We start from the raw sequence: 27,843 nt of genomic DNA, 5'->3' as shown, positions 1-27,843 counted from the left end.
TGCATTGGAAATTCAGCGCGACCGGTATGGGATGAGAATCAATATTAATAAAACAAAGGTTATGCGATTTTCTTGAAAGAAAAAGGCTAAGCTAAACAATACAATAGGAGGGCAAAAAATATATATGGGTCGGGGTAGTCCAGTGGGTAGAGGGTTGGACTGCTGATAAGAGGGTCCCGGGTTCGATTCCTGGGCAAGGTACTCTGGGCACCTGCAGCTCCACCCAAGCTTAAGTGATTTTTCGGGTACCAGGTCTTCTTGGGATACCATAACTGGCCCAGGGAAAGGAAGTGGCCCCCCTACCCTGATGTGTGAATTTTCACATGCCGTATAGGTCTTAGTACTGGGTGATCTCTATCATTATCTACACACACATTCACACATACATACATACACACATATATATAAGTATATATATATAAGTATATATATATATAAAAGTATATATATATATATATATATATCCCTCCCCGGACTACAACCTTGACGTGGTGGAAGCGCTTGTGCGTTCCAATGACCCCTAGAGCTGTGCTGGCGGGAGTAATAAAAATTGCTCCTGGTAGGGTCACCCATGCCAGATAGGTCGAAGGTTAGGAGCCAGACGAAAGGTAGTCCACGCAGCGTCTGTTCCTCAGTGAGGCGGCTGCAATGGCGTCTGACCCCAGTGGGGCGGCCAGTAAGTGATGGTGTCACATTAAAAACACTATTGAGGAAGGCAACGGGAAACCACCTCAATTATCATTCCCAAGAAAAATATGATGGACAATAGAGATATTTTGAGTCCTGGCAACCACGGGGCTCGGCCCAATCGGCCGTGTGTCGTGCCCGGCAGCGGGGGAGGCAAGGCTTCCGCGGTCGTCATCCCACGAAACCCTTGCAAGGGAAAACCAGCAGCAGCAGGACAGAAGACGCAGGAGAAGAAGACCAAATTAGTTAGAATATGAACGCGGAATGTTAGAACAATGATGAGGACAGGTAAATTGGAGAATATTAAGCGAGAGATGGAAAGGGGAAAAATAGATATTCTAGGTCTATGCGAGGAAAAATGGAAGGAAAGCGGGGATTACTGGAGTGATAAGTATAGAGTAATATACAGCGGTGGGGACGAGAGCCAACGAGGGGTTGCCATAGTATTAAATGAAGAGGTAGGAAGAAGCGTAGTCGACATAGAGCAGGTAACAGATAGATTATTACTAATAGAGGTAAAAGCAGAACCGACGAACTTAGTTATTATTCAGGTATACATGCCACCGAGCAACCATAAGGAAGAAGAGGTCGATAGGATATACGATCAGTTAGAGGACATAATCGCGTGTGTTCCTGCAGGGAAACATTTGATAGTGATGGGGGATTGGAAAGCGACGGTAGGCGAAGGAAGAGATGGTGATGAGGTTGGGGACTACGGTTTAGGCAGAAGGAATGACCGCGGGGAGAAAGCAGTTGAGTTCTGCAGGAGACAGGGCTTAGTCATCACCAACACTTGGTTTAGACACCACAAAAGACACAGGTATACATGGAAAATGCCAAGTGACTCAGAAAGGTATCAGCTAGATTATATCCTGGTTAGACAAAGGTTTAGGAACAGTGTGATAAATTCGCACAGCTTCCCGGGAGCGTATGCGGACTCTGACCACAATTTAGTTGTCATGAAATGTAGCGTCCGTTTCAAAAAAATAAGGCAGGGGCGGCGAGTTAGAAAATGGAATGTAGAAGCATTGAATGGTTTGAAAATGAAGGAGTGCCAACAGGCGGTAGAGGATATCATGGAGGATGGTAAAGAGCTTAGTACTATCGAAGAAAAATGGGAAAGTCTCAAAAAAGGGTTGTCTATAGCCGCAAAAGACACTATTGGAACCGTTAACACTAAAAGGACTACGAAACCATGGATCACGAATGAGATGTTTACAAAGATAGATGAGTGGAGAAAATGGAAGAATACCAATACAGAGTTAGGCAAAATGAAGTACAAAGAATTAAACAATAAATTGAGGCGGGTAACAAATAAAGCAAAAGAAGCATGGTGGAAGACGCAGTGCGAGGATATGGAAAGTCTGCAGAGGAAGGGTGAAATCGGTGCGCTGTACAGCAAAGTTAAATCGTTATCAGGAAGCAAGAAAGGAAGAGCTATGCTAACAGTTAGAGATAAGGCGGGTAAGGTAATAGTTGACGCAGGAAAGATCCAAGAGAGATGGAAGGAGTATATAGAAGAACTGTATAGTAAAGAACTCAGACCAACAAAGTTAGACATTGAAAAAGAAAATGACGTAGAGGAAGACAGCTTAGGTCCAGGCATACTAGACAATGAGATAGAAAGGGCATTAAAGGAGATGAAATTAAATAAGGCCGTGGGGGTAGATAACATTCCCGTGGAACTTTTAAAATGCTTAGGAAAATGTGGGAGGAAGAGGCTATATGGGCTGATCCGTAGCATTTATGAGGAGGGAATCTGGCCGGAAGACTTTGTGAGATCAGTTTTAGTTCCTATTCCGAAAAAGGTAAAGGCCACGTCATGTGAGGACTATAGGACAATTAGTTTGATATCCCACGCAGCTAAAGTTGTTCTCAGGATCATAAACAGAAGGATAGAGAGTAGGGCAAATGATTACTTAGGGGATGACCAGTTTGGGTTTAGGAAGGGGAGATGTACGCGTGATGCCATTGCAGTATTGAGATTATTAATCGAGAGGAATATAGAGCACAACCAGGAGGTATTTGCCTGTTTCGTAGATTTCGAAAAAGCGTTTGATAGAGTGAATTGAGAAAAACTAATGAGTATATTGCAGAAGATAGGAATAGATTGGAGGGAAAGGAGGCTAATCCGCAACCTGTACATGTCTCAGACTGCTCGGGTGCGGGTGGGAAACGGGGAGTCAGGATGGGCAGTGTTAGGAAGGGGTGTAAGGCAGGGTTGCCCATTATCACCGTTGCTGTTCAACCTGTATGCAGAGGAAATGATCAGAGGCATGGGAAGAACTCGAGGTAGGAATGAAAGTGGGCGGGGAATTCGTAAAATCAGTTAGGTTTGCTGATGACCAAGCTTTAGTTTGTCAGTCAGCCAAGGGGCTGCAGGCATTGCTGAGTGAATTGGAAATTCAGTGCGATAGGTATGGGATGAGAATCAATATTAGTAAAACAAAGGTTATGCGATTTTCTAGAAAGAAAAAGGCCAAGCTTAACATTAAAATAGGAGGGCAAAAACTAGAGCAGGTAGAACAGTTTACGTATCTCGGTAGTGTTTTGGACCAACACGGTCAAAGTAGTAGGGACGTAAGGAGAAGAATTGCGCTAGGCAAAGAGGCTTTCACAAGGAGGAGGGAGTTGATGACAGGGACTTTGAGTAAGGATGTTAAGAAAAGACTCGTAAAAACTTTGATATGGAGCGTAGCTATGTACGGAGCGGAAACGTGGTCATTGAAGCAGGAGGATAGACGTAGATTGGAGGCTTTTGAAATGTGGGTGTGGAGAAGAATGGAGAAGGTGAAATGGACAGAGAAGAAAACAAATGAGGAAGTACTTGGTATGGTGGGCGAAGAGAGGGGTTTGTTGGGAGCAATCCTATGGAGGCAGGAAAAGTGGATGAAGGGGGTGTTGACCGGCAGTGGGATGTTGAAGACTGTGATAGAGGGTAGAATGTTGGGCAAAAGAGGAAAGGGAAGGAACAGGATAGGGATGTTGGACGGGATGAAGGGAGGAAGAAAGTACTCAGAGATGAAGAGGGACCTGATATAGAGTAGGATGATGGATTTTGTGTTTTGTTAGGAGTAATAAAATATTTGTTTGGTAGTTGTGTCCATCCAAAAACCTACCTTAACCGGTAGATTAACTTAAAAAAAAAAAAAATATATATATATATATATATATATATATATATATATATATATATATATATATATATATATAATGGGCTGACACATTATAACACAAATTGAGTAGAATAGCAACATTTAAAAGGACACTCACACGGTAAATTGTTCGAGCTTTCGGCCCTCTCAGAGGCCTTCTTCAAGAGATACTGAAAATATGCTGTTGCTTTGGAGAGGGGAAAGAAGTATGGGTGTGGAGGGGAGGTGTGGAGGAAATGCTGGGAGGGAAATTAAAGATGGCGGTTAAGGGTGGGAATTTTGAAAGAACGGAAAGCTAGTATGTAGGCGGATTCACGAGTTCTCACCTCTATGTTGGTGGCTTAATCAGGTAGGGATTCTAGGATGCTTGGAGCAAAACACTGGTCGAATGAAAGGTTGTGGAAATTGGCGTGTGAAGGGATAGGAAGAGAAGAGAGTGAGGCAGAATTGCAGGAGTACCGGTGATTATTCATTCGGATGGATGAGGGGGTAATGCATTCACCTATGTAAAAGGAAGTGCAATGTTTGCATGATTAAATATAAATAATATTTTTTGAGAGGCAATTAGGGTGGGAACGAGGTGAGGGAGCAATGAGGGGATGTAGGGAGAGGGGAGTAGGCATAATAAGAGGACAGGTTTTACATCGGGGGCGGTTGCAAGTTGGGGATATATTGGGAAATTTGTCACGGGGGGGCGCCAAAGGGTGGGTGGATCTCAGAAGTTTTTTGGGATTGGCGGGTCGTCTGTATGCGATAGATGGGCATTGGGGTAGTGTATGTATGTATGTATGTATGTATGTGTGTATATATATATATATATATATATATATATATACATATATATATATACATATATATATATATATATATATATATATATATATATATATATATATATATACATATATATATACACATGTACACACACACAATAGAATTAATTTTTTATTAAAAAATAAAAAAGTAATCCACACCATTATTCGGTGTACGTACTGGGTTGGCTGTCACGGTTAACGTAAGAATGTTAGATGAATTACTACGCGCGTAGTCGTGAGCGTATGTCTCTCTACATTTACGAGGGTCATCCGGAAAGTAGTACCCGTTCGTAAAATAAAGACACAAAAGTAAATATTAACAAACATAAAAAATTTTATTTGAAAGAGGATACTTTAAACTACTTCTCAACATAATCTCCAAGCAAATTAAGGCATTTGTCATAACGTGTGACAAGTTTCTGTATTCCTGCTGCATAGTCCTTCGCCGCCAGCTCATTGAGATACGCGAGGGACCCATCTTGCACAAATTTTTGCATAATGCAGATGGTGTTTAACAATTTCATGAACAATTGTTCGAGAAACATTGGGAAAATGCTCACAGATGTCATCAATTGTGACGCGCCGATCGTTCCTCACGAATTCGTCAACTGAGCTCACCAGTTGGTCTGTAATGACAGACGGTCTCTCCGAACGCTCATCGTCGTGTGTGTTCCCCCTCCCCATGTTGAAGTTGCGACACCACCGCCGAACAGACGACTCGTCCATTACATTGTCTCCATACACCTCCTTTAATTGGCGATGAATATCACATGGGCGAACGTTTCTTGCATTGAGGAATTTAATCACTGCCCTCACTTCACAACTGGCGGCGTTCTCAATTTTTTTAAACATTGTAAACAATCACAGAAACAACACAGGCAATGCTAGCGTCACGCAACTTGGCTCAGAGAAGGCAGACAAGCCACTGAAGCTATCTGACCTCGTCCAGCGGCTACTCGCGTCGTCAGCACTTCATGCGGCACGAACGGGTACTACTTTCCGGATGACCCTCGTAGATATTTGAGTACCCTGCAAGACACCGCTAGGGTGTGTGGCAGGGGGTGAATGCAAACCAGAATAATTTTGACTCGAATATGACCCTACTGCGATCTGACAATGTTATTCTGATCTCTTATCGTTCGTGGAAAAAATTGGCAACTTAAATCTAACTGGTCTTCACTTGACTGCTGGCCCCGGTGGATCTGCGGTAACGTGCTCACCTGCCAACCCAGAGGTTGTGGGTTCGATTCCCGCCCAGGCGTATTTTCTTCAACCTAAAATGGGGATGTGTGTAATTGTCTTCAATGGCATGCCTAAGGGTTTGGTGAAAGAACGGACCTTCAATCTCGTCCGATTTAAGTGGATAAATGAAAAAATTACACAAATCTCTCCAACTTGAATGAGATGATCCCTCCTACCGTGGTCCGTCGGCTCTAACGACACATTTTCAACATCACTGCTAGATATTTAGGTCGGCGCAAATGGCCTATTCAGCTGTCGGTCGCCTCCCCGTCCCTACTTACAAATGCCACCACTAGGGAGAGCGAGGAATCTTCTTTGACACGTGCGATTCGCAGCAGCGAGAATGAGATTAAACCCGGAGGGCAATGTGGACAAGTAAAATGATACGCGACACTGATTAATTCCACTAAAACCTAAAAGCAGGCGACTTCCCACTCCCCCCGCCTCGCGCTCTCTCCTCCCCAGAATGATGACCACACGCCTCTCTCTTTTCAAGAGTGCTCTGGCGATCAAAGAGATCGCGTTCAACCAACTCAACAACTGCACACCTATGTACATATAAAAATCAAGGCCCTGGCTCTCCCTAACTTCCTCGCTAACTGCCACCCGACCCTACCTCAACATCCAATACCCTAACCAAAATGCTAAACCCAAATAGAGCTTAATAACCCTAACCTTATGCTTCCGTACATCTCTACCCCACAACCCTAATGCATCCTTAAAAATTCTATCCCAATAATAAATTTACTATAAATTAAAAAAAACCGTTCCTCCCCTAGGCTATTTAAAACCCCAATTAAAATACCTCTTTTGTGTACCAAGCCGGCCTCAAAAGGATGGTAAATCCGAAGGATTAGCTGATAGGTTTACTGCCTTCAGATCTGGCCGATCCTGAATGTGCATCTCAGGGGATCAATTCTTCGCGGTGTGGCAACCCTGCTCGTCACTCAAATCCCGCTCCATGTTGGCGATCCTGTCGCCCAGGCCACGAGCACGAGGGGGGGTGGCGCTTCCCAAGCAGAAGGAAGGAAGCCCTACGACGCGCGCACTCCCTCCCCAGCCACGCGGACGGAGGCGGTGGAGAGAGGCTGGGGTAGGCCCCACTTAAGAGGGGGCACCAAGCACCAGCCCCACGCTGCGCCGGCGGCGAAAAGCGATCCCGAGACACTTCCAAATTCGCGTCGCAGCCGCGGGAAATAAGATTGCGCCGGAGGATATAGTCCTCTAATGAATGCGTTTGGGACCCAGGCCTAAATGAGAGATCATTTCTGAAAACACCGAAATGCAGCGGAAAGGATCTTTCTAGCAATCCACCACCGTTCTGATTGATTCGAACATTTGATGGACTCCGTGGGACCGAGCGCCGCGCCACATTCCCAGGGCCCACACCCAATCTAATCCACACCACGCACCCAAAGATCATAAAATACGAGGAAACGATATTCAATGCGCCACGTCCTCCTTTTCACGGCCTTCCTTCACTTAGTCCGGCGGCTTTCCCTCCCACCCTCGTCCGCACCTACTCACACCATCGCATCTCAGAAAATGCGGGCGATGGCGAAGCACTGACGGCTAAATTATTTGCTTCCATCATTGTAAAGGATCCGGCACAAGCACAATAAACATCCGTGGGATCACAGTCGCATGGGTCAACTAGTACATTCAAAATACTCAATGACGATATTCATATTTGGCGGTATCATTTTGGCAGTCTGGCAATTAAATGTCCCCGATACCATGTGCGCCACCTGCTGTGTCTAAGAAAGATATGTGGCCCAGCCGAAATACAGGGTGCGTTTCAAAAGTAATGCAATTGAACGCCGCTCCTATTGGTTGGTGAGGGATCAAACCACTTTAAGTAGGAGATGGAAGGGGCGCTAACCTTTGCCGCGAAACCAGTCTCAGTGCTCTCCAAGCTGTGCAAGCGGCAGGACGTCAGTTATTGTAAACTTGTGCGCGCCGACCGTGTCACGAAAATAAAATCGACGACCGAGCAAAGTTACGCGATTACTAAGTTTTATGCTAAACTGAAACAATCTCTTGAGGAGACTAAAAAAGAATTCTTGACGCTTACGAGGACTCTGCGCTGTTCTACTCACAAGTTTCGAAGTGGTTTAAGTCCTTTAAAGAGGGCCGGGAATAGGTTCACGACGAACAACGCTCTGGGCGGCCGTCAACTTATAAAACCGACAACAATGTGGCTCGTGTTCGACAATTGTTGGACTCTCACCGTCGATTGAGTATCAAGATAATTGCCGATGAACTGAACTTGTCATATACTTTTGTGTATCGCATTGTTACTTAAGATTTAGCGATGAGGAAAGTGTGAGCCAAGCTCGCGCCCAAGGTGTTTGCCACAACGCGCTACGAGTCCCAGAGTTCCTGGCCAAACACTAGGTGCCTACGCAGCCCCTGCCCACCTATAGCCCTGACGTTACCCCAGCTGACTTCTCTCCGTTCCCTCGGATTCAGGTAGCTCTGAAAGGAATCCGTTTTTCGTCCATGGAAAAGATCCAATCAATCCAAGTCGAAGATCTGGCGAGAGGTTCCCGAAGACGCCTTCCAGGCCGCGTACCGGTCATGGCAGAGTCGCTGGAAAATTGTTTAGAGGCCCAAGGACAGTACTTTGAAGAATTTTAAGTATTTGTGCACATCTATTCAACAAATTACTAAAATAAATAATTGCGAAACTTTTGGAACGCATCCTGAATATCATGCCCAATCTGGACGACGATACACGAGGGGGCGGCACCAAAAGACGGAGGCGCATCAGCCGGGGCCCTCCGGCTCGTGGACCAGCGCGCACGAGCACGCCCAATTCACATTTAACTTCTCAGTTTTTCCTTTCATTGATGTCACTTAATAGAGGTAGCTTTCACAGCAACCGATACCAGTCCGTCGAACCACAACTCGCGGACCTTAATAAAAAGATGAGACCTGGGCATCACCGCGTGATTTTCAGGGAGAGAAAGGTTACACGTAGTGGTGACTGGTGGCATTTGAGTGGCCATGCCGGAACGGCCGAGAGTCAAGGGCTTAAGAGCTTCCGGGAAGGGCAAAAATAAGGGAACGACTCAAGAAGGCCAGCGATGTTCAACACCGTGTTCTCCGCGGCTGTTAACAATTCGTATCGGTGGTGACGTTCAGGGACATCCAATCCGTTGTCCCGTATCCCGTTTAGTACTGCTCTATCACCTACTAAAAGCAGTACTTAAATGTTGTTTTGTTGGAACTCTTCAACATTGGTTGATTAAATACGTTATACCACTATTGCCTTACAATTACCTTACTTATAGAATCACTCCCATGCATGGACCATCCCACGCCGAGCAAAGGGTTTTGGCGTGAGGGAAGTGCTTCGCCCTCTCACCGACCAATGAAACCAGCCCGTGGACTGCGGCCGTGCGCACCTGGCACCAAATAAGAATTGTCCACGATTACATTTCCCTAACGCACTTTTCAAGAAATATTCAACGACAAAATATATTCCAGGCCAAAGGTCCGATCAACCACAACTAAAGTATGATACAAGGTTTGTCCAATAAATACGCGAATTGAGGCCATAAAAACTTTGTTTTTCAAAATGTAGTCGACATCGATTTTGTCCGCTTTTCAAAGTACTCCCAATTCGCGTCTATGCACTTATTCCATCTTCTTTTCCACTATTTACAGCATCCTCGGAAGTCCTCAGCAGTTTGGCTTTTTAGTTTTCTCGTCGTTTCTTGCTTTATTGTGTCCACATCTTCCCAGTGATGTCCCCTCATCACATTTTTGCATTTTGGGGAGAGAAAAAAGTCACAGGATCTGGCGAATAAGGAGGATGATCAAGGATGGTGGTTAAATCCTTTGCCAGAAACCGGCAAACAATCAATGCTGAATGTGCAGGTGCATTATCATGGTTAAGAATCCATCCATCGCCTGGAGTCAAATTTAGTCGAACAGGACGCGTTCTGCTGATTTTCCTAAATTCAGTTCATCAGCTATAATTCGGATGGTTTTTCGACGATCGGTAAAGACAAGGGACCGCACACGATCAATGTTGTCGTAAACACAGGTGGCTGAAGGTCGTCCCGGCCTTGCATCATCCGTGGCGTCTTGGCGGGGCTACAGGCCGTCAGATTGCACCAATTCGCGCATTTATCGCACAGGCAACGCGTATCAAAGACGCATTCCCCCTCCAAGGAACGTGAGAGGAGGAAATTAACGCACGATGAGACTTTGAGATCACCATATCAAAAACAGAATACATGCGGAACGGCGGGATATTTTCTAGGGCGGAATTCTTCGACAGGAAATGAAGCATTGGTCTAACGTGCCAAAACGGTGATTTGCAAATTTCAGAAATAAATGAAATTGAAGTAAGTCGATGCCCTCAAACAGTACACCAACCACATTACTCAACTCCAACATTGGCTCGCTAGGGAAGTTAATACATCATCACACACAACACCGTCCCCATCGGGTTCATGAAATTCACGCACACCAAAAAGGCCATCATGCGTTCATTCATGAGGTAGTATGAGCCAGTCCGCTATCCGTGCGTGCGAGTGCCACCCGTGGTTTATGCCCAGGAAGACCTCCCTACCCGAAAGATGTGTCTGGCAGGTGAGGGTGAAGCGGGGGGAGCGAGGGGGTCCACAGAGTCACCGTGAATGGAAACAGAGGCCATATGGGGAAGTCCTACCACGCCGCGCTTGCTAACATGAGTATTTCAATATTCGCAACCTGAAACTCGAGAATAAAAGAATGGGATGAAAATGAGAAAATTAAATGTAGAAGCGACGAAAAGTGGGAAGTGCCGGGAAACCGTTGATTGAATCCTGGATGAGGGCCTGGGAGGAGAAACGAAGGAACTGGCGCACGAACGAATTACTTGAGAGAGGAAAACACGAGCGATAAGGAAGGAGATACAACGGAAAAGAGGGAGACGAGTCGAGAGTCGCCGGCTACGGAAGAGATGGTCACGAAGACGGATGAGAACAATGAAATGGACGACCACACATCCAAAGTTAGGTAGAAGGAATGCCGAGGAGATAAATGAAGAAACAATGAGGCGGGAATAAAGGCGTTAAAAAGCATGATGGAAGCGTTTGAGAGAGTGAACAAAGGAAGGAATAAATGGGTTTATCGTAAAGAAGCGTGTCACGAAGGATGCACAGAAAATGCGCGCCCAATATCAGAGATTCAAACGGAATATATAATAACCACCCCCGTAATTAAACAGGAGAGATATGTAAGGACATATTGAGTAAAATAAACGGATGCATACAAGTATTAAGCAACAGGTCTCGACGGAGAGCAGGGGAGGTCGGCGACGATAGCTTCGTTCCAGACATTGTTGATTCCGAGACAGAAAAGATTGCATACGACGAAGTCGAACAAGACCATGGGATGGACGATACGTGGAAAGTTAAATAAGTATTTAGAAATTCCAAGAGACGGTGCTCGTAGTATCGAGAAAGGTTTGCAATCGATGAGCCTCATCTCTCACTAGACAGCCGTCAACCTTACCGCTATACTAAACTCGTACATCGCGTGGATACATTTTGAGAGTCGATTGAAAGAACAAACAAAATTTGTCATTTAGAAAATGGAAAAAATTGAGTTTCGTACGGTTATTAAACACTTCCATTTAAGAGACTTAAGATGGAAAGGGATCCAAGCCGGGATGACGAAGCTCGTGGCTCATCTGTTACTGCGTTTGCGACGGTTTAGAACTGGCTGAATGAGTGAGTTTAAACGTGGCCGTACACCCATACATGATGAACGCCTTTCGGGACGTCCAGTGGAAGTGACTTCCTCCGAAACGATCGACAAAAACCACGATGCGATATTGAGTGATCGACAAATCAAAGTTCGCGAAATAGTTGAGCCCACGAGCTTACCACAAAGTACAGTGTTTTCAATTTTTCGCGTTAAATTGGGTGGGTGGGAATAACGGGAAGATGGGCGCCACGTTTGCTCTCAATGGAGAACAAGGAAGGAAGCGCTTTAATCAGAATATATCTGTATACTTCGTGGATTTCGAGATGGCGTTGGGCAGATCCAATTGGACTCAATTACAAATGTTTTACAGAAGGCTAAATACACTAAAGGATTAAAACCTGACCATAAATGACACAAGTGTCGGAGACCAGAAGTGCTTACGACAAATGCTCGATTGGCTCAGAGAGGCAGACGGGCAAGAAGAGAGAGGGTGGCGCTCACTCGCACCCGTGGTGCTCTTCCCCAAATAGGCACGCATTCGCGGAGGATATCAATGGGAAGAGCTGGACTTCCCTGTGGGTAGTAGCCACGGAATTCAGGAGGTAAACTACTTAGATAAGATAGAACAGTTCAAATATTTGAGGAGTCCTTTCAACGAAGATGGACGAAGTAGGGGCAGAGCTTCAAGGTAAAACAAGAGGAAGAATTGCTTCAGAAAAAGAAACTTTTACAACTATGAGAGAGATTGAAGGTACAGGTGCGTTCCAAAAGTAATGCAATTGAATTTTCCGCGCAGCTCCGATTGGTCGCAATGGGATCGAACCACTTGGTAGTAAGTTGGGGGAATGCTAAGCTTTTGCTATGAAACCGGTCTCAGTTCTCTCCAAGCTGTGGAAGTGGTAGGACGTCAGTTATTGCAAACATCTGCGCGCCGACCGTCTCACAAATAAAATGGAATCGACGATCGAGCGAAGTTACGCGATTACTAAGTTTTGTGCTAAACTGAAAAAATCTCTTGAGGAGTCTAACGAAATGATTTGTGAGGGTTACGGGGACTCTGCTCTGTCCAACTCACAAGTTTCGATGTGGTTGAAGGCCTTTAAGGAGGGCCGGGAAGAGGTTCACGACGAACAAACCCAAAAAGGCTGATGTTAAAGACTGTGATGGAGGGGAGAATGTTAGGCGAACGAGGAAAGGGCAGGAATGGCATAGGGATGTAGGACGGGATGATGGGAGGATGGAGTCATAAGTAGATGAAGAGGGGTTTATTGCATAGTGGGATGCCAAATTGAGTGGTTTCAGGCGTGACGTGGTGGAAATCAGGCATAATGAATAGCTGATAGCAGCACGTTTCCACTGGATAAAATTTATCATACGACCAGGTTTCGGGGATCGAGATGGTGCGGGGGCAAACGTACTGGCTTCCCACCCTGAGGGTCCGGGTTCAAATCCCGGTGGTGTTGGATATTTTTCAGAGGTATCTCGATCCCTACTTGCGGAGCTTTGTGGAGGGCACTTCGAGTGAGTACGCCGTCCGTCGGAAGGGACGTTAAACTGCGGACCCCTTGGCGCCTTTCGTAAAGAGTAGGCTAATGCCGACGCCGGGTTTCCCTCCACCCTTCTACCTTTCCTGTCCATCCCCTATGGCACAAATGACTTCAGCTGTCGGTCGCCTCCCCTCTAAACTACTACACTACGCATCGAAACCCGGTCGTAGCTGTAGTAGTTTAGAGGGGAGGCGACCGACAGCTGAAGTCATTTGTGCCATAGGGGATGGACAGGAAAGGTAGAAGGGTGGAGAGAAACCCGGCGTCGGCATTAGCCTACTCTTTACGAAAGGCGCCAAGGGGTCCGCAGTTTAACGTCCCATCCGACAGACGGCGTACTCACTCGAAGTGCCCTACACAAAGCACCTCAAGTAGGGATTGAGATACCTATGAAAAATAATCAACACCGCCAGGATTTGAACCCGCGCCCTCAGGGTGGGAAGCCAGTACGTTTGCCCCCGCACCATCTCGATCCCCGGGTTTCGATGCATTACATCATCATGACACAGAATGAAGTTGGAAAGACATCGAAACCCGGGCGTAAAATAAAATTATTCCAGAGGAAATGTGATACTATCAGCTTTTCATCGCGGTATGTCACGTTGTGCTTCGTTAGGAGGGGCAATATATTTATTTACTCGGTAGTCGTGTCCATGCAAAATCCGATAGATTACCTATAGTAATAATAATAATAATCCTCATGTAAAACGTCAACGACTCAATGTTTGTGAATTCGCGGCAGCACCATTTTCCGGTGTCCTTAGTTTGAAAGCCTTGATGCATTAACTGTTTACCTGGAACTGCCACGGACCGTTGCGCGCAAAACAAATAAATTTAAACAAAGAAACAAACGTGTGACAGCGCAGTGAGGGGATCTCGGGTGATCCACCCCCAAAGGGAAGGGGGGGGGGTAGGAGCAGCACACCCCCTCCCCCCACGGTGGCGTCAATATCAGCGAGCGCATCGATGAGGAGGCGGTCGGTCCGTCCCTCCCGCAAAGAGCATCGAAATTCGCACGAGCGCCGGCGGCGTCCTCCTCCGCTCCGCCCAGCGGCGGCGGCACTGCGGCGGTTCCGGCGTCGCTTCGGGAGGTCGCTCAAACATGGATGAGCCCGAGGAGGCATTTGGCAGAGCGCCTCGGAGCGGCAGGGGAGGGAAATGACGCAATCCACCGCATTAAGTGCCACGTCTCACTCTCGCTCACTTATGAACCGGGGTCGTTAATTAGGAGGGGGATAATATTAAAATAATGAGTTGCTCCAGTTTTTGAATAAGACAGCATCGCGGGATTCAAATGCTCGACACATTGCCTTCATGCAGAATCAATTAAATATGGTGCACCCCGCTAAACGTTATGTCGAAGGATTCAAATATTACACCTTAAAATAACACATTATTCATACTGTTCAAAGTTATTACATTATTAATATATATTATTAAAATTATTCAATACATAATAATATTAATGGGTGCAGACTCTACTAGGTAAGTTTAAACTGCTAGTCTAGAAGTTGCGGAAATTTCTTCAATTTTTATGCGACGAAATTAGAATCCTCTACGCGGTATCATTAATACCCCCATGGAAAAAATTGAGGGAAAATTAGAAGATAGGAATTTCTGTTCATTAAAAACTTCACGCGTTAAAACATTGACAAAAATGGAAAAGGGACCTCACAGAAGTACTATAAGTACTTTTCGTGTCGAAGGTCACGCACAAGCATCATTTTAAGTAGAACCCGTACTGCTGCTGGATTGATTCTTCTACGTTCGACGATGGTGGCATAACCAAGAAATCATATTTTATGAGTATCAAGGAATCATAGATACATACGTGTATATCATACATACTTGTATTATTACAGGTAATCACTTGCAGAAATAATCACCCGCAACAGAAAGTTGCAGGGCACTTACAACCTTCTGTTGCAAGTGCCAATTTCCCTCATCTTCGCTGAGGAGGGCCACTTTGAGGCCGAAATACGCGTATCCGACGCACACCCTCGTCTCTCCCCGTTTGTTGCTATCCCTTGCCTTTGTTCAATTTGAGTGTTATCCTCCCAGTACTCAGGCCCTCTTTCAATGTGTGAGCGAGTGTTTCTCTGAATTCTTGTCAGCGTGTCTGCTCTGTAGTTGTCCCAGGCGCGCACTTAATACATACACATACACATTCACGGATAATGAGTACGTGGTCATGACCCAAGTATCCTTAGCGGAGCGCCTTCGATCCTGTGAAGGATCCTATTTTGGGTTGAGTGTGGTTGGTCACTGGCGAGAAAGTACCATTCGCGAAAAACCTCTACAGAAGGGTATTCTGTTTGAGAAGTGGTGGTTGGTCACTGCCGTGGAATTTCTTCTCCTACAAATCATCATAGAAAATTTTATTTCTCCTTTTGGACGAGCGGTGCAAATTATTAAGGTTACAAGAGATTTTCTCCAAACTTGATATTTTGCGAGGCCGTAGAGATCAACTATCCTCATTCGCAGAACATTCTCCCCTTCATCAAAGTCTTCAACATCCAACTACTTATCAATATGCTTTACATCCACGCTTCCTGTCTCCTTATGATATCTCCCAACAATTTTCTCTCCTCCCCCCTCTCACCATACCAAGCACTTCCTAATTTGTTTTCCTTTCGGTCCATTTCACCTTCTCCTTCTGGGTTAAATGGAAGAAGGGACCATTTGGTCTCAATTTCGCCCAAATAAAGACCACTATCTATCTATCTATCTATGTATCTCCATTCTTCTCCACACCCACATTTCAAAAGCCTCCAATCTACGTCTATCCTCCTGCTTCAATGACCACGTTTCCGCACCGTACATAGCTACGCTCCATATCAAAGTTTTTACGAGTCTTTTCTTAATATCCTTACTCAACGTCTTCGTCATCAACTCCCTCCTCCTTGTGAAAGCCTCTTTGCCTATCGTAATTATTCTCCTTACGTCCCAGCTACTTTGACCGTGTTGGTCCAAAACATTACCGAGATACGTAAACTGTTCCACCTGCTCTATTTTTTGCCCACCTATTTAAATGTTTAGCTTGGCCTTTTTCTTTCTAGAAAATCACATAACCTTAGTTTTATTAATATTGATTCTCATCCCATACCGGTCGCACTGAATTTCCAATTCACTCAGCAATGCTTGCAACCCCTTGGCTGACTGACAAACTAAAGCTGGGTCATCAGTAAACCTGACAAATTTTAAGAATTCCTCGCCCACTTTCATTTCTACCTCCAGTTCTTCCCATGCCTCCTTAAACATTTCCTCTGCATACAGGTGGAACAGTAACGGTGATAATGGGCAACCCTGCCTTACACCTTCTCCTAACACTGCCCATCCGGACTCCCCGTTTCCCACCCGCACCTGAGCAGTCTGAGACATGTACAGGTTGCGGATTAGCCTCCTTTCCCTCCAATCTATTCCTATTTTCTGCAATATACTCATTAGTTTTCCCAATACACACTATCAAATACCTTTTTGGTATCTACGAAACAGGCAAATACGCCCTGAACGTATTTTATATATAAAAAAACATAAACACAGTATTCAACCCGAAGGTCGGTTTGGTAGGTGATAGTAGAGTTCACCCAGTAATAAGCCCGACGGCATGTGACATTCACACATCAGGGAAGGGGGGCCAGTTCCTATTCCTGTGCCGGCTATGGTTTTCCAGGAATATCTGGTCCTCAAAAAATCACATTGCTTGGGTGGCGCTGCAGGTGCCCAGAGACGTACCCCAGAAACGAACTCGGGGTCCTCCGATCAGTTGTCCAACGCTCTAACCCCTGGACTACCGCGACCCTAATTTTATATACACAGGCACATATATATATCCACCCAAATTATGATTTTTCGGGTAACAGATCTTCCTGGGAAATCATAACCGGCTCAGGGAGAGGAACTGGCTCCCCTACCCTGATGTGTGAATGTCACACGCCATATGGGGCTTATTACTGGGTGAACTCTACCATCACCTACCAAACCGAACTTTCGGCTGATTAATTCCAATACATGAAAGAAGGAGGACTTGCAAATGGCGTTAGTTTTACGGGAATTGCGCCATTGATTATGGCGGCCCAAATACTATCTATTCCCATCAAAGACTCTTTGACTATTAGATGCCTTGCCAGAATCTTGGAGGGAGATCGCTTGCTAAGTACGTTTAGAATTAAGACAATAATAAGTCAAAGAGAATAAGCCAAATCAATCTTGACCTGAACTCCGGTCAAGGTGAATGATTTTTACATTCTAAAAATGTTGCATTGAAATGCACATTAGCGGATGATTCCGTTTAAAGTTACTGTTGCGGCATCTCCCGCAGTTTCTTTGGAAATTTCGCTGAAATGATTGTAGTTTAATGCACATTAGCGGACGACCCCGTTCAAAAGTGATACTCTTGGCTCAATAATCTCCCGTAGCTCCTCGAATAGCGAACAACCCGAGCGGCCGCCGCTCTAACGCTTCCCGCACGGGTCAACGGTCGTCGTCGCCGTACTGGTCCACGCGCCCACGCGTGTCAGGTTGCCTTCCGTGGTAACGAGCGAGCGGAACGGCCGATGACGGGATTGTGAACCGACGCGTGATTCCACTCGAGAAAAAAAATAACACATTCCGACGGATGGCATCACTCTCACCTGCAGAAACAAGTGACGGTCTCGTCCACGTCCAGGACCAGACTGTCCATCGCAGTGGCGTACTTGAGGGCCTTTCTGCCGAACATCTTCGCTGCCGGCCGACGAACAAGGCACGAGGAATCCCCGGAAGCACGCACACATACACAAACACACACTCCCTCACTCACGAGCGCCGAGCTCGCGAAGTGCCTCCTCACACTCGGAGAACCGCCGCCTCCCAGCCCCCATCAGCGGCCGGCAGGCGGAGACGCACCCACGCACGCACGTCCAAACGCGCGCGCCGAACACACGGACCGAGCCGAGAGCTCAGCCGTCGTCTTCCGTTCGCCCCCCCCCTCCCCTCCCGCTTCCCGCTCGACGGCGACGGGGAGATGGGTTGCTAGGGGCGACGGACCTCGCGGACGGAGGCCGAGGGAGGGGGCGGCGAGTGTGGTTACCACGGCAACGGGGTCGTCGTTACAGTGCCGACCGATCCCGGAAGAGGCGGCGATCGGCCGTCGACCTGCACCGGGCGACCGGTGGTGCCATGCCAATGCCACACTTATGCCATGTGCATCCTACTGATATCATTCACGCGATTCACACATCGTGCAGTTAATGTCACGCCACACACAATACAGGGTCGCGGTGGTCCGTCCTATGGTTAGAGGTTCGACTCCTGCCGCTCTCCCCGATTGTTCCCTGTTTTTAGCTTCACCCTCAGCTGTGCGACATATTTTGCAGCCACCAGATCTTCCAGGAAGGCCAAACGGATGGAAGTAACGAACTAGCCCTCCCCGGGAATTCAACACGCCCTGAAGGATTGGTGCACGAGGCCGGCTCTGCACGTGCCCACCAAAACCAACCTTTTCGGGTGATCACCCCAATGATAAGGCCCAAGGATGTGATCCTCAATGGTCGATTGTGACACTCGATCGTCCACTGCCCCGAGAGGGTGAACACCCGACAAGAAGAGAGAAAGGACCACCGTGGCCGGATGAACTTAAACGAGTGATCATTCCCAGAGCTGAGTGCCCCACACGGGAACACACGCGGTGGCTCTGCCAATGAGCTCTCGAGTCACACACACACAGCTGCGATGGAAAGGGAGGCGGTGGCAAGTGAGGCCCACACACGAGAGATCCGCAGTCCGCTCTGAGCAACGACACGACGAATGCGGGCGAATCGGCCGCAGTGGTGGGACACGCCGACGGGCGACTGGCTTCTCCTTGCTGGCTGAATCAAGTCAACGGAGCCGCTGGAAGAGATTAAAGAGAGGGGGGGGCAACCCCCCCCTCTCCCGCTTCGCCTCCCCCCTCCACAAAACCTCCTCCACGAACACGTCACTCGAGGACGGCGTGGGAGGGGAACCCTCCCCCCGGCCCCCACCTCTCTCTGTCTTCCGACGCTTGGAACCGCTTTTTTCCGCCCCTCCGACACTCGCGAGCGTCCGCGAGGAAGGGATACGCGGCACCCCCATCCCCCTCCAGCCCCCCCTCCCCCGAGTCCTCGGAGGCTGAAGTACGCAGCATGAATGCGAAACGTCGACTACAATGTTGCTCATCGACCACTTGGATGCGGATAATCTAATATGGAAAGGATCTAGCGCTGTGGGAGAATTAACTTGCAAATGATGTGGACGATTCGACGAAAGGTGAGGTCGGTATAACATGCGATCGAAGTGCATTTTAGAAACTGTCAACAATTCCGTCGATGTGGGACGCTGAATACAAGCTCAAAAAACTCCATCCTTCTTTCTTCAACCATCCTCCAATATTTCTTCCAAATCGACAGGCAATAGTGGAGGGCTGATAGCGCATCGCGTCACCAGTCCTGCACTCACGTGAGAGTAACCGAAATGGTGGAAGCGATCACTCCTGGGACTTTGGGAAGCAGTTAGCAAAATATTATGCATAATTCATGTGAAAATATTTCTTTATCATGAGTATTATTCCCGGACGATTGCTAGTCAAGAGAGTTGAGGATATGGACGGTGGATGCATCAACCGAAGCAAGATAACAAGGAAGCACCCACATGCTGCAGCAAAATGTTTGCGAAAGGGACCAAAGGGGCAAAATATAATAGGAAAAAACATGGGAACACATCAAAAAAGGAATATCGAAAGGAAAACGACACGAATTGTTAATGGGACAAGGAAACCATGGATCACGGATGACATGATTAGAGAGATAAGAATAGAGAATAGGCAGGAGGAAGTACAAAGAGTTATATAATTAATTGAGACGGGTAACAAACTTTAGAGTATGCATCTCTTGTATGGGACCCTTATGAAATATCAAAAAACTGGAAGAAGTACAAAACAAGGCTGCCCGATATGTGCTGGGGAAGCATAGGAGGATGGAGAGTGTGTCTGAGATGTTAAAAACGCTGGCCTGGGAACCTCTCCAAGCTAGAAGAAAAATAAGCAGACTTTGTGAAACGTTACGCATTCTGAAGGGGGAGAAAGCTAGGGCAGAAATAAGGAAAGAGGCGGGAAACACAAATTTTATTGAGAGAAATGACCACAAATTCAAGGCAAAATGCCGGGCACAAAGAACGAATAAAAATTTTCTCTTCTAAATAAAACAATTGTTGATTGTAACACTTTACTTGCCAAACTATTCGAGCCCTTTCCTAACAGAGTGAATACTATAAAGAAAATATATAAGGAATTTATATAATAATGTGATTGATGTGTGGTGTAAAATTATATTTAACAGCTTAATTCATCTTTTTTTCTTGCTGATTGATTGATGTAAATGAGATGTGGATTATCTTGTTTTGTTAAAGAGATTTGTGTTTGGAAGTTTCCTTTAAATTCACTTTTGTTTCACAGACTGATTTTATCTATTATCTTTTGTAATTACTTGGGACTTGTGTGCCACCAGACACTGTCTATCTGCACATGTAAATTTTAATAACAATAAAGCTGCTTTTTCCTCGGGACTACGCGTTTCTGTAAATAGCAGCATCGTCGGTAGAGTAACGTACCTTATTAGTGGCCACGGAGTCAATTTAAGTTGAAGGAAACTGACCACCAAGGATCACAGTTCCTTCTGTCCGCAAAAACACCCTCCCTTGGAACTTCCACCCTTCCGCCCGCAAACTTCCATCCAACTAGGTTAATACATCTCTTTTGTACTTCTAATAATTACGTTTCGTACACAGGTGATATGTTTTGTGGATTTTAATGCCATGATCCTACCAGTAACTCATTTGTGTGTAAAATGCATTAAGAATTCCCATTTACATGAATTTATGAGTGCGGATTTAATTTGAAAATCGATAGTAACAAGGTTACTATCAATTATAGTGTTAACATTTAGCATGTCGTACGTTTCAATTCTTAAGAAGATATTTTTGGCTTCGCTTAGGGAAAGTGCAGACAATAGATCGTCCGAGTTTGTAGAACGTCGACAGGAGAGGAGGGTGAGTGCGGTGCGCCAGCACTGATAAATGCGGCGGTTGCCCCAGACACGACTGGGGGTCACGCAGGAATGCCGAGCATTAAGCAAGGTGACGGCCTTCAGACACGGCGGAGGGCATTTTAAGCATTTAGCATTATCCATGAGGATGGAATATGACCATCCCGGTGAAATTCGGGAGTAACGCCGAGACTGACTCCCACGGCAAGTAAGCGGGGCCAAAGGGAAGACCAACGACGGAGTCGACGAAACACGGCGGGAGGAAGTTGCAGGTGGCCAGGTCCGAAGAAGGGCGGAAGGGTCACCCGCGTCGGCTGTCACTTGGGGCTCTTACGGGATACGGACTGCAGGGATAACATTTTATTTGCGGTGCGATGCAGACAATATAAGAGTACAAAGTCGAGGCGGAAGGAATTAAACTTCCCAGCAATCCCATGACACTGAAGTTGGTTTATCGTTTTTTTCGCGAGAGTTACCTCGGCGGAGACTTGCCTCAAATTCATAATCATGCGACCAATTGAGGACGCGCCATTCAATGTTTTAGAATATCAGGGCAGACTGGCGTAATTCCGTTGCATTTTGTTCACCACCCTGTCGTCTTGGGCGTGATAAGCATGATGTCGCTTTGAAGAAAGTGCTCCGCACTATTCACACTGGTGTGAATCTACACTGTCTGCAGTGCAGAACAATTCACACTGTCTATGAATCAGCAAAGAACGAGGTTATCGATATTGGCCAATTAACTACCCGGAAGCTCCTCCCTCTCATCCACGCAGGTGAGTCAGCTTCCGGGCATCGACCCTCCGTCCGCCGCCTCCGGAGCTCGCGTGCGACGCCCTCGGTCCGTTGCCCTCCGACGATCACCTCGCCTCGTCTTCTTCCTCTTCCTCTCCTCGCCATTTACCCTCAAATCCCACACTCACTCTAACTTCTAACGTTCTCCTACCACAAATTTTGGAAGTGCTTGGTGCCATCGTCCAGTGCGTGCATCCATCTACCTCCATGCCATCAGCCAATCTGACGCAGTATTATCTTCCCTCCCCAATATATGCCTTTCTCTCTTCTCCCAAGAAGTTGCTTAGTATACCCACAGCATCGAATAGGTGACAGCAACAACCCCGTCTCGTTCCTCTACCCACATCTATCAGTCTGCCAGGCTCTCTTGCGGCTGCTTTCTGTTTCTTGCACAACTCATTGATTGGTCTTCAGTCTAACAATCTCCAGCAATCTACCCGGCCAAATGCCTTTTCCAAGTGCATGAAACATACGCTTCATCTTTTCCCTCTTCCTGTTCGCGGTTCTTTAATGACCCATGTTAGTCCAATGTCACCTCAGGTCCACTTTTAAATCCCCACTCTTCTCCTCCAAAACCCCGTTTCAATATTCTCACGAGTCTCTGAATCCATGCCTCGGTCGTTCGATTATTCCTATGATATTCCAAGTGATAGCATCGGAAAAGGTAAACTTTTCAGTAAGGCTCGTCTCTCACTAGACTGCCGTCAAATTTTCAGCTATATCAAACTCATGGTTTCATTTTCCTCAGTCGATTGAAACAACAACATTTTGCTCATTTACAAAAATGGACAAAAATGAGCTTCGCGCGGTTATGAAACACTTCTAGTATTTAAAAGGCTTAGCACCGATAAAGATCAAAGACGAGTTGGAAGGCAACGTGAATTTCACGGCACATATGCTCCTGCGTTCAAGACTGTTTTATAATTGAATCAATGAGTTATAAACGAGGCCGTAAGTCCGCAAATGATGAACATCGTTCGGGACACCCAGTGGAGGCGACTTCCTCCGTGATGGTGTTCAAAAATCCACGATATGGTTTTGATTAATCGACCGATCAAAGTTCGTGAAATTTGTCAAGCCACAGGCTTCATAGCACAAGGGACCTTGCTTTCAAATTTCCACCAAAAATTGTGAAAGTGAAAAACATTTCGGGAACTTGGGAGCCGCGTTTGCCCCCAGTGGAGGATAAAGGCAATCGTATGGTCGATTTGAAGGCCGCTTCGGCGCTCTTCCTTCGCAACGAAACGAGTTTCTGCGTCCATATTTAGCTATTGGACGAAACATGGATGCACTACCTAACTCCGAAGACAAAGCAAACGTCGAAACAGTGGTTTCCTAAAGGTGATCCGGCTCCGAAGAAGGCGAAGACGGTGAAAACGGCCGACCGCGTGTTGATCATAGGTTTCTTGGCATGCACGCGGAGTCATCTAATATTTAACCCCACTTCACCAAAAACTTGAAGTTGATTCGTTACTCCGTGATTTCGCCAGTTTCCATTTTCGAAACACAGTAAAAACAAGGACCACAGAAACTAACATAACTGGCACCATAGGCACAGCTCGACGATCCGCCAAGCACAGACGGCTGCTCATTGGGTCTCAGGCAACTAGCGCCGCTAATGGGCGGGGCTATAGTCCGCGTCATGGCCGCCAGATCGCACCAGTTCACGTATTTATTGGACAGACCTCGTACATCGATTACTCGCAAAAGGGACAAACGATAAATGGAGAGTAGGTATTATGCGTCGTTGTTGCACGGATTGAGTGAATAAATCAAGAGAATCCGTCGTCATACGGCAAAGAAAAAATTCTCCTCCATCAAGGCAATGCACGGGCGCACAATTATCGATTTTTAATGGCGAAGGTTATGCAATTAAGTTCGTATTATTATAACATCCAAGACACTCACCAGATTTGACCCCGCGGAATTGTTTTATTCCCAATCTTGAAAAAATGGCTCGGCGGAAAACGATTCACGTTGAAGGAGGAGATGATAAGGGTATAAGGTGGCAGAAGAGACTCCACGGTCTCTATCTCGCCCCAAAATAAAGATAACTATCCTCCATCTATTATCGCGAGCAGAGATGACTAATATGAGGACCCTCCGGTGTCATGCTTTTTGGGTGGCTTAAAATAGTCGGAGAAACACTGGTATTGGTTTATCTAGCTAAAAGGAGATTATGTTGAAAAATAAGAAAAATCTACCCTTAATACGTATGTTTCTATTTTTCCTAGGGACTCATTTGACGACCCACGTCGTCTCACTGTTTCCCCGGGAGATCCGAGTGGTTTTTACCGCCGGAAAATGCGTGGTCTATGCAATAAATGCGCGAACTAGTGCAATTCGGCGGCCATGATGCGGACTATAGGCCCACCCACTACGAGCGCTAGTTGCCAGAGACCCAATGAGCCGTCTTGTACTTGGAGGATCGTCGAGCTGTGCGTATGGTGCCTGTTATGTTAGTTTCTGTTGTCCAGGTTTATACTGTTTGTTGAAAATGGAAATTGACGAAATCTCGGAGCGACGAATCAACATCAAGTTTTTGGTGAAGTGCGGTAAAAGTTGTTAAGAAATGAAATGTTGACGGATGTTTACGGTGATAACATCCGTTTTCAAGTGCATTAAGCGTTTTAAAGATGGCCGACAAGACGCCACGGATGATGCAAGGCCGGGACGACCTACAACCACCTGTGTTGACGACAGCATTGATCGTGTGCGGTCCAATATAGCACATATGGCAACGCAGACGATCTTCTGGGCATCTCACTCGGTATAACAAACACCCGTAGGGCCTTCAAAGCAGGGGCTCCCCGTAGCCTTTTCCATTCTAATACCGTTGAGCTCCTTGAAGAGTTCCTCCGCCATGAGACGGAAGGGCGGCAGGGTGACTCCTCGGCCTGCCCCCCGTGGATAGAGAAAGGCACCACAGCCCTGGCAGTCCATCGACACCCACATGCCTCGAATCGATTTAATGCATCGAAATTGCATGCTCCCACTCAACTACGAAAGCGCATCGGATTTAATTTTAATTTTTTCCAGCACATGAATACCAAACGGCCTTCCTTCTCGTCCCCCAGTGGGTGTCGTGGCTGGGTCGCGCTGACCCAGAAGACCGGGGTTCGAATCCGGAGGAGGTGAGCCCCTTGCGGGCCCGCCTCCTACGGCTGAACCCGCTCCTCCCTCTCTTCTCCTTCCCCGAACCCGCGGGGGACCGCCGGAGGCGCACGGCGGAGAAGCAACTGGCGGGGCCCTCTTATTCAAGACAAGTACGTGATCTCTTGTGGTGCGTCAATCACAGGACTGTTTGCTGGTGTACGATGGTCATTATAAGTAAAATCTCGGTGGAGGTGGGCACAGTTTCCTTGGCTTACTTCATCTCTCCGCTTTCGCGGCGCAAGACAACCATTTGTTTTCGCGACTCTGAGGAGGTACGGCTAGGCCCGCGCTCGCAACAGACTTCTTTCCGTTCCCCGTTTGTTTTCCGTGGGGCGCGACGAAGCCCGCCCGCGGACACCGCAAAGCCCCTCCGCGAATCCCTATCTCCTCCGGGCCCTCCCTGCCTCCGCCCCTGCCCCGCCTTCCTCCCCATGAAAACCATTTCAAAGTGACCACTCGAAGCGACGAACCTCGGCGCACCGCACCATCAGCGCCCGGGGAGGCACCTTTTGAGTTTCACAAGCGCACGGCAATGTGAGAGAGGAGACGAAAGGAGTCGGAAGCCAACCTCAAGAGCGTTCGCTCACTCTTTCCCGCCAACATTAACGTCCCGATCAATACACACACGTTGTAGCCATCGCTCCGGGAGCTTCCGGCGTACCCGGGGGCGACAAACAGCTCGGGGGGAAGACGTCGTCGGAAGGCTTCTCTGGACGCACCCCTCCCCTCTCTGGGAGGTGCACTTTACCCCTATTGGAATGCCCGAGTCTCGGAGGGATGCCCATCAATCCATTTCGATGATTCTGCCGGCATCATCAGGGAACGAACGAGGAAATTGAGTAACGAAAAGCTTGGTGAAAACTTTGATTTGCAGGGTAATTTCATACCTCTCGGATGCTTGGCCGTTGAGGCGAAAGGATGACTGCCGGGTGCGGCGCTTAAATCCGTACAAACACGCGTTCCCTCGAATGAGATTTCCTCGCCGGGTTAGCAAAACCTTCCCCAGACTTCTCCGAAGCATTATACTTAGCCACAATATCGTAAACAGTTGATCTGGGGTAGTAGAAGAATCGAACTACATATTTCGACATATAACGCCCAGCTCGAACACTTTTGATAATCGCAGCTCTTCGATTGTACTCCGCACTTGTACGTAAGCTCTCGGCCATTTTGAGGTCATGACTGCTTACTAGATGACTATAGCTTTCAAGACCGCCAATCGTGACCTAAAGTGGAACTACGATACGGCGGGAAATTCAAATTGCAATTTGTCCGGAGGTCCGCACCCTGCATGTACATAGTTCAGAGGATTTTGAAGCGAGGGCTTCGAGGGGGCGATGGGAATTGCGTGATGAGGGCAAGGGAGACGCACGAAGCCCTAAGCATTGTAGGGGGGGGAGAGAGAGAGAGAGAGAGAAGACTGCTGGGAGAAATTCGGAGGCAGGCGGATTAGATACGGGGGGGCATTTTTGATGGGCGATGGTATTTCGAGGAATGACACAAAGGGGATGGCGTGGGGGGGGGGGGGGGACAGGCGTGGACAGGCGTGGTATTGGGCGGGTTAAAGAGAGGGAGGCCGAAATTATGAAATGCTAATCGTAGATTGCAGAGTGCTACGCCTGCAGGGAGAAGGTCTCAAATTAAAATCGCGAGCCATCTTCAAACGACGGCACTCACGTGCTCTTGAAGATATCCTCTTTCTTCGCATTTACGTTGCGCTGCTCTTTCAGCGGAATGATCACCTCATCCTTTCGCCATTCTTTTATTTTACTGGTCCACGTCACCATCCCATTCATACCCTCTGCCCCCCTCTACCGGTTCTTCCCGACGCCCCCCACTCCCCACCCGACAAACATCCCCTAATCTCGGGGTATCGACTCTCCCCGGTCCATTCTCGCGACTGCGAGATTCGATTCTCACTCGCCCTTCGTCCGTCACACCGCCGAGCGCCACCCGCACGGCCTTTCGCGACCCCCCCCCCCCCCCCGTCCCTCAAACACGCTAGCCGCCCTCCTCTCCCCGTCTACACTTGTGCACGCCCGCACGGCCACTCGGGCACGCGGCGATTACTTCCGCGCGCTTCCCCGAGAGGGCGAACGCGGGTCATCCCCTCAAATGGTTTTCGCGTTTCCTCGCAATATTTTCATTTGTTTTCCACCTTGGCCCGTCAAGCCAGCAAGCACTTCGGCCTCAAATAATGGAGAACGCTTGAACCCTGGATGTTCACTCAACAGTTTCAAAATAAAAATAAGAACGCAAAAGAAAAATAAGAAAAAAATACTCTTTTTTAAACAGAACTATTGTTCATAGAAACCATCTGCCTGAAGATTTGCTTGAGCCCTTTCCATCAAATTTTAGGAGTTTTAAGAATAAAGCAGCCACTGGGTGATAAACTTTGTTTTGGTCAGTGATTATTATTCTATTGTTCTTATTAAAATATTGTTCTGCAAATGATGTTGACGGCGTGAAATGTGGTATTTCAAAAGTGAATGATGTATTAACGGTGCGTGATTTTGAACGGAATATGAAAATGAAGAGTGCGTGATTATGGACGGCGCGTTGTAGCAAGTATGGTGTGAACCACCTAGCCCTTGTATTATGGTAAAGGTGTGGTTTTGTAATCTTAAAGTGTCATTGTATATAAGAGCATTTTGTCTCATATCTTTTCTTCTTGTGCTGGTATGTATGTCCATTGTAAGAG

General features: G+C 47.1%; 1 protein-coding gene across 2 annotated transcripts in view; it reads right to left on the bottom strand.

Moving 5' to 3' along the window:
- Mob2 (MOB kinase activator 2) overlaps positions 1–27,843 on the bottom strand; it is a 171,809-nt gene that overhangs the window by 105,844 nt on the left and 38,122 nt on the right. Inside the window, exon 1 of one of the 2 annotated variants that reach the window (XM_071596309.1) lies at positions 17,787–18,971. The exons of the other annotated variant lie outside the window; for it this stretch is intronic. Coding sequence (XP_071452410.1) covers positions 17,787–17,872 — 86 coding nt within the window. The 5' untranslated portion in view covers positions 17,873–18,971. Of the gene's footprint in view, positions 1–17,786; positions 18,972–27,843 lie in introns of those variants that run through there. 2 annotated transcript variants of the gene reach the window in all.

Source organism: Hetaerina americana, unplaced genomic scaffold (genome assembly GCF_022747635.1).
Source record: "Hetaerina americana unplaced genomic scaffold, ioHetAmer1.1.p SCAF_8, whole genome shotgun sequence".
Taxonomy (NCBI): domain Eukaryota; kingdom Metazoa; phylum Arthropoda; class Insecta; order Odonata; family Calopterygidae; genus Hetaerina; species Hetaerina americana.
This window is presented reverse-complemented; position numbering and strand designations above follow the sequence as displayed.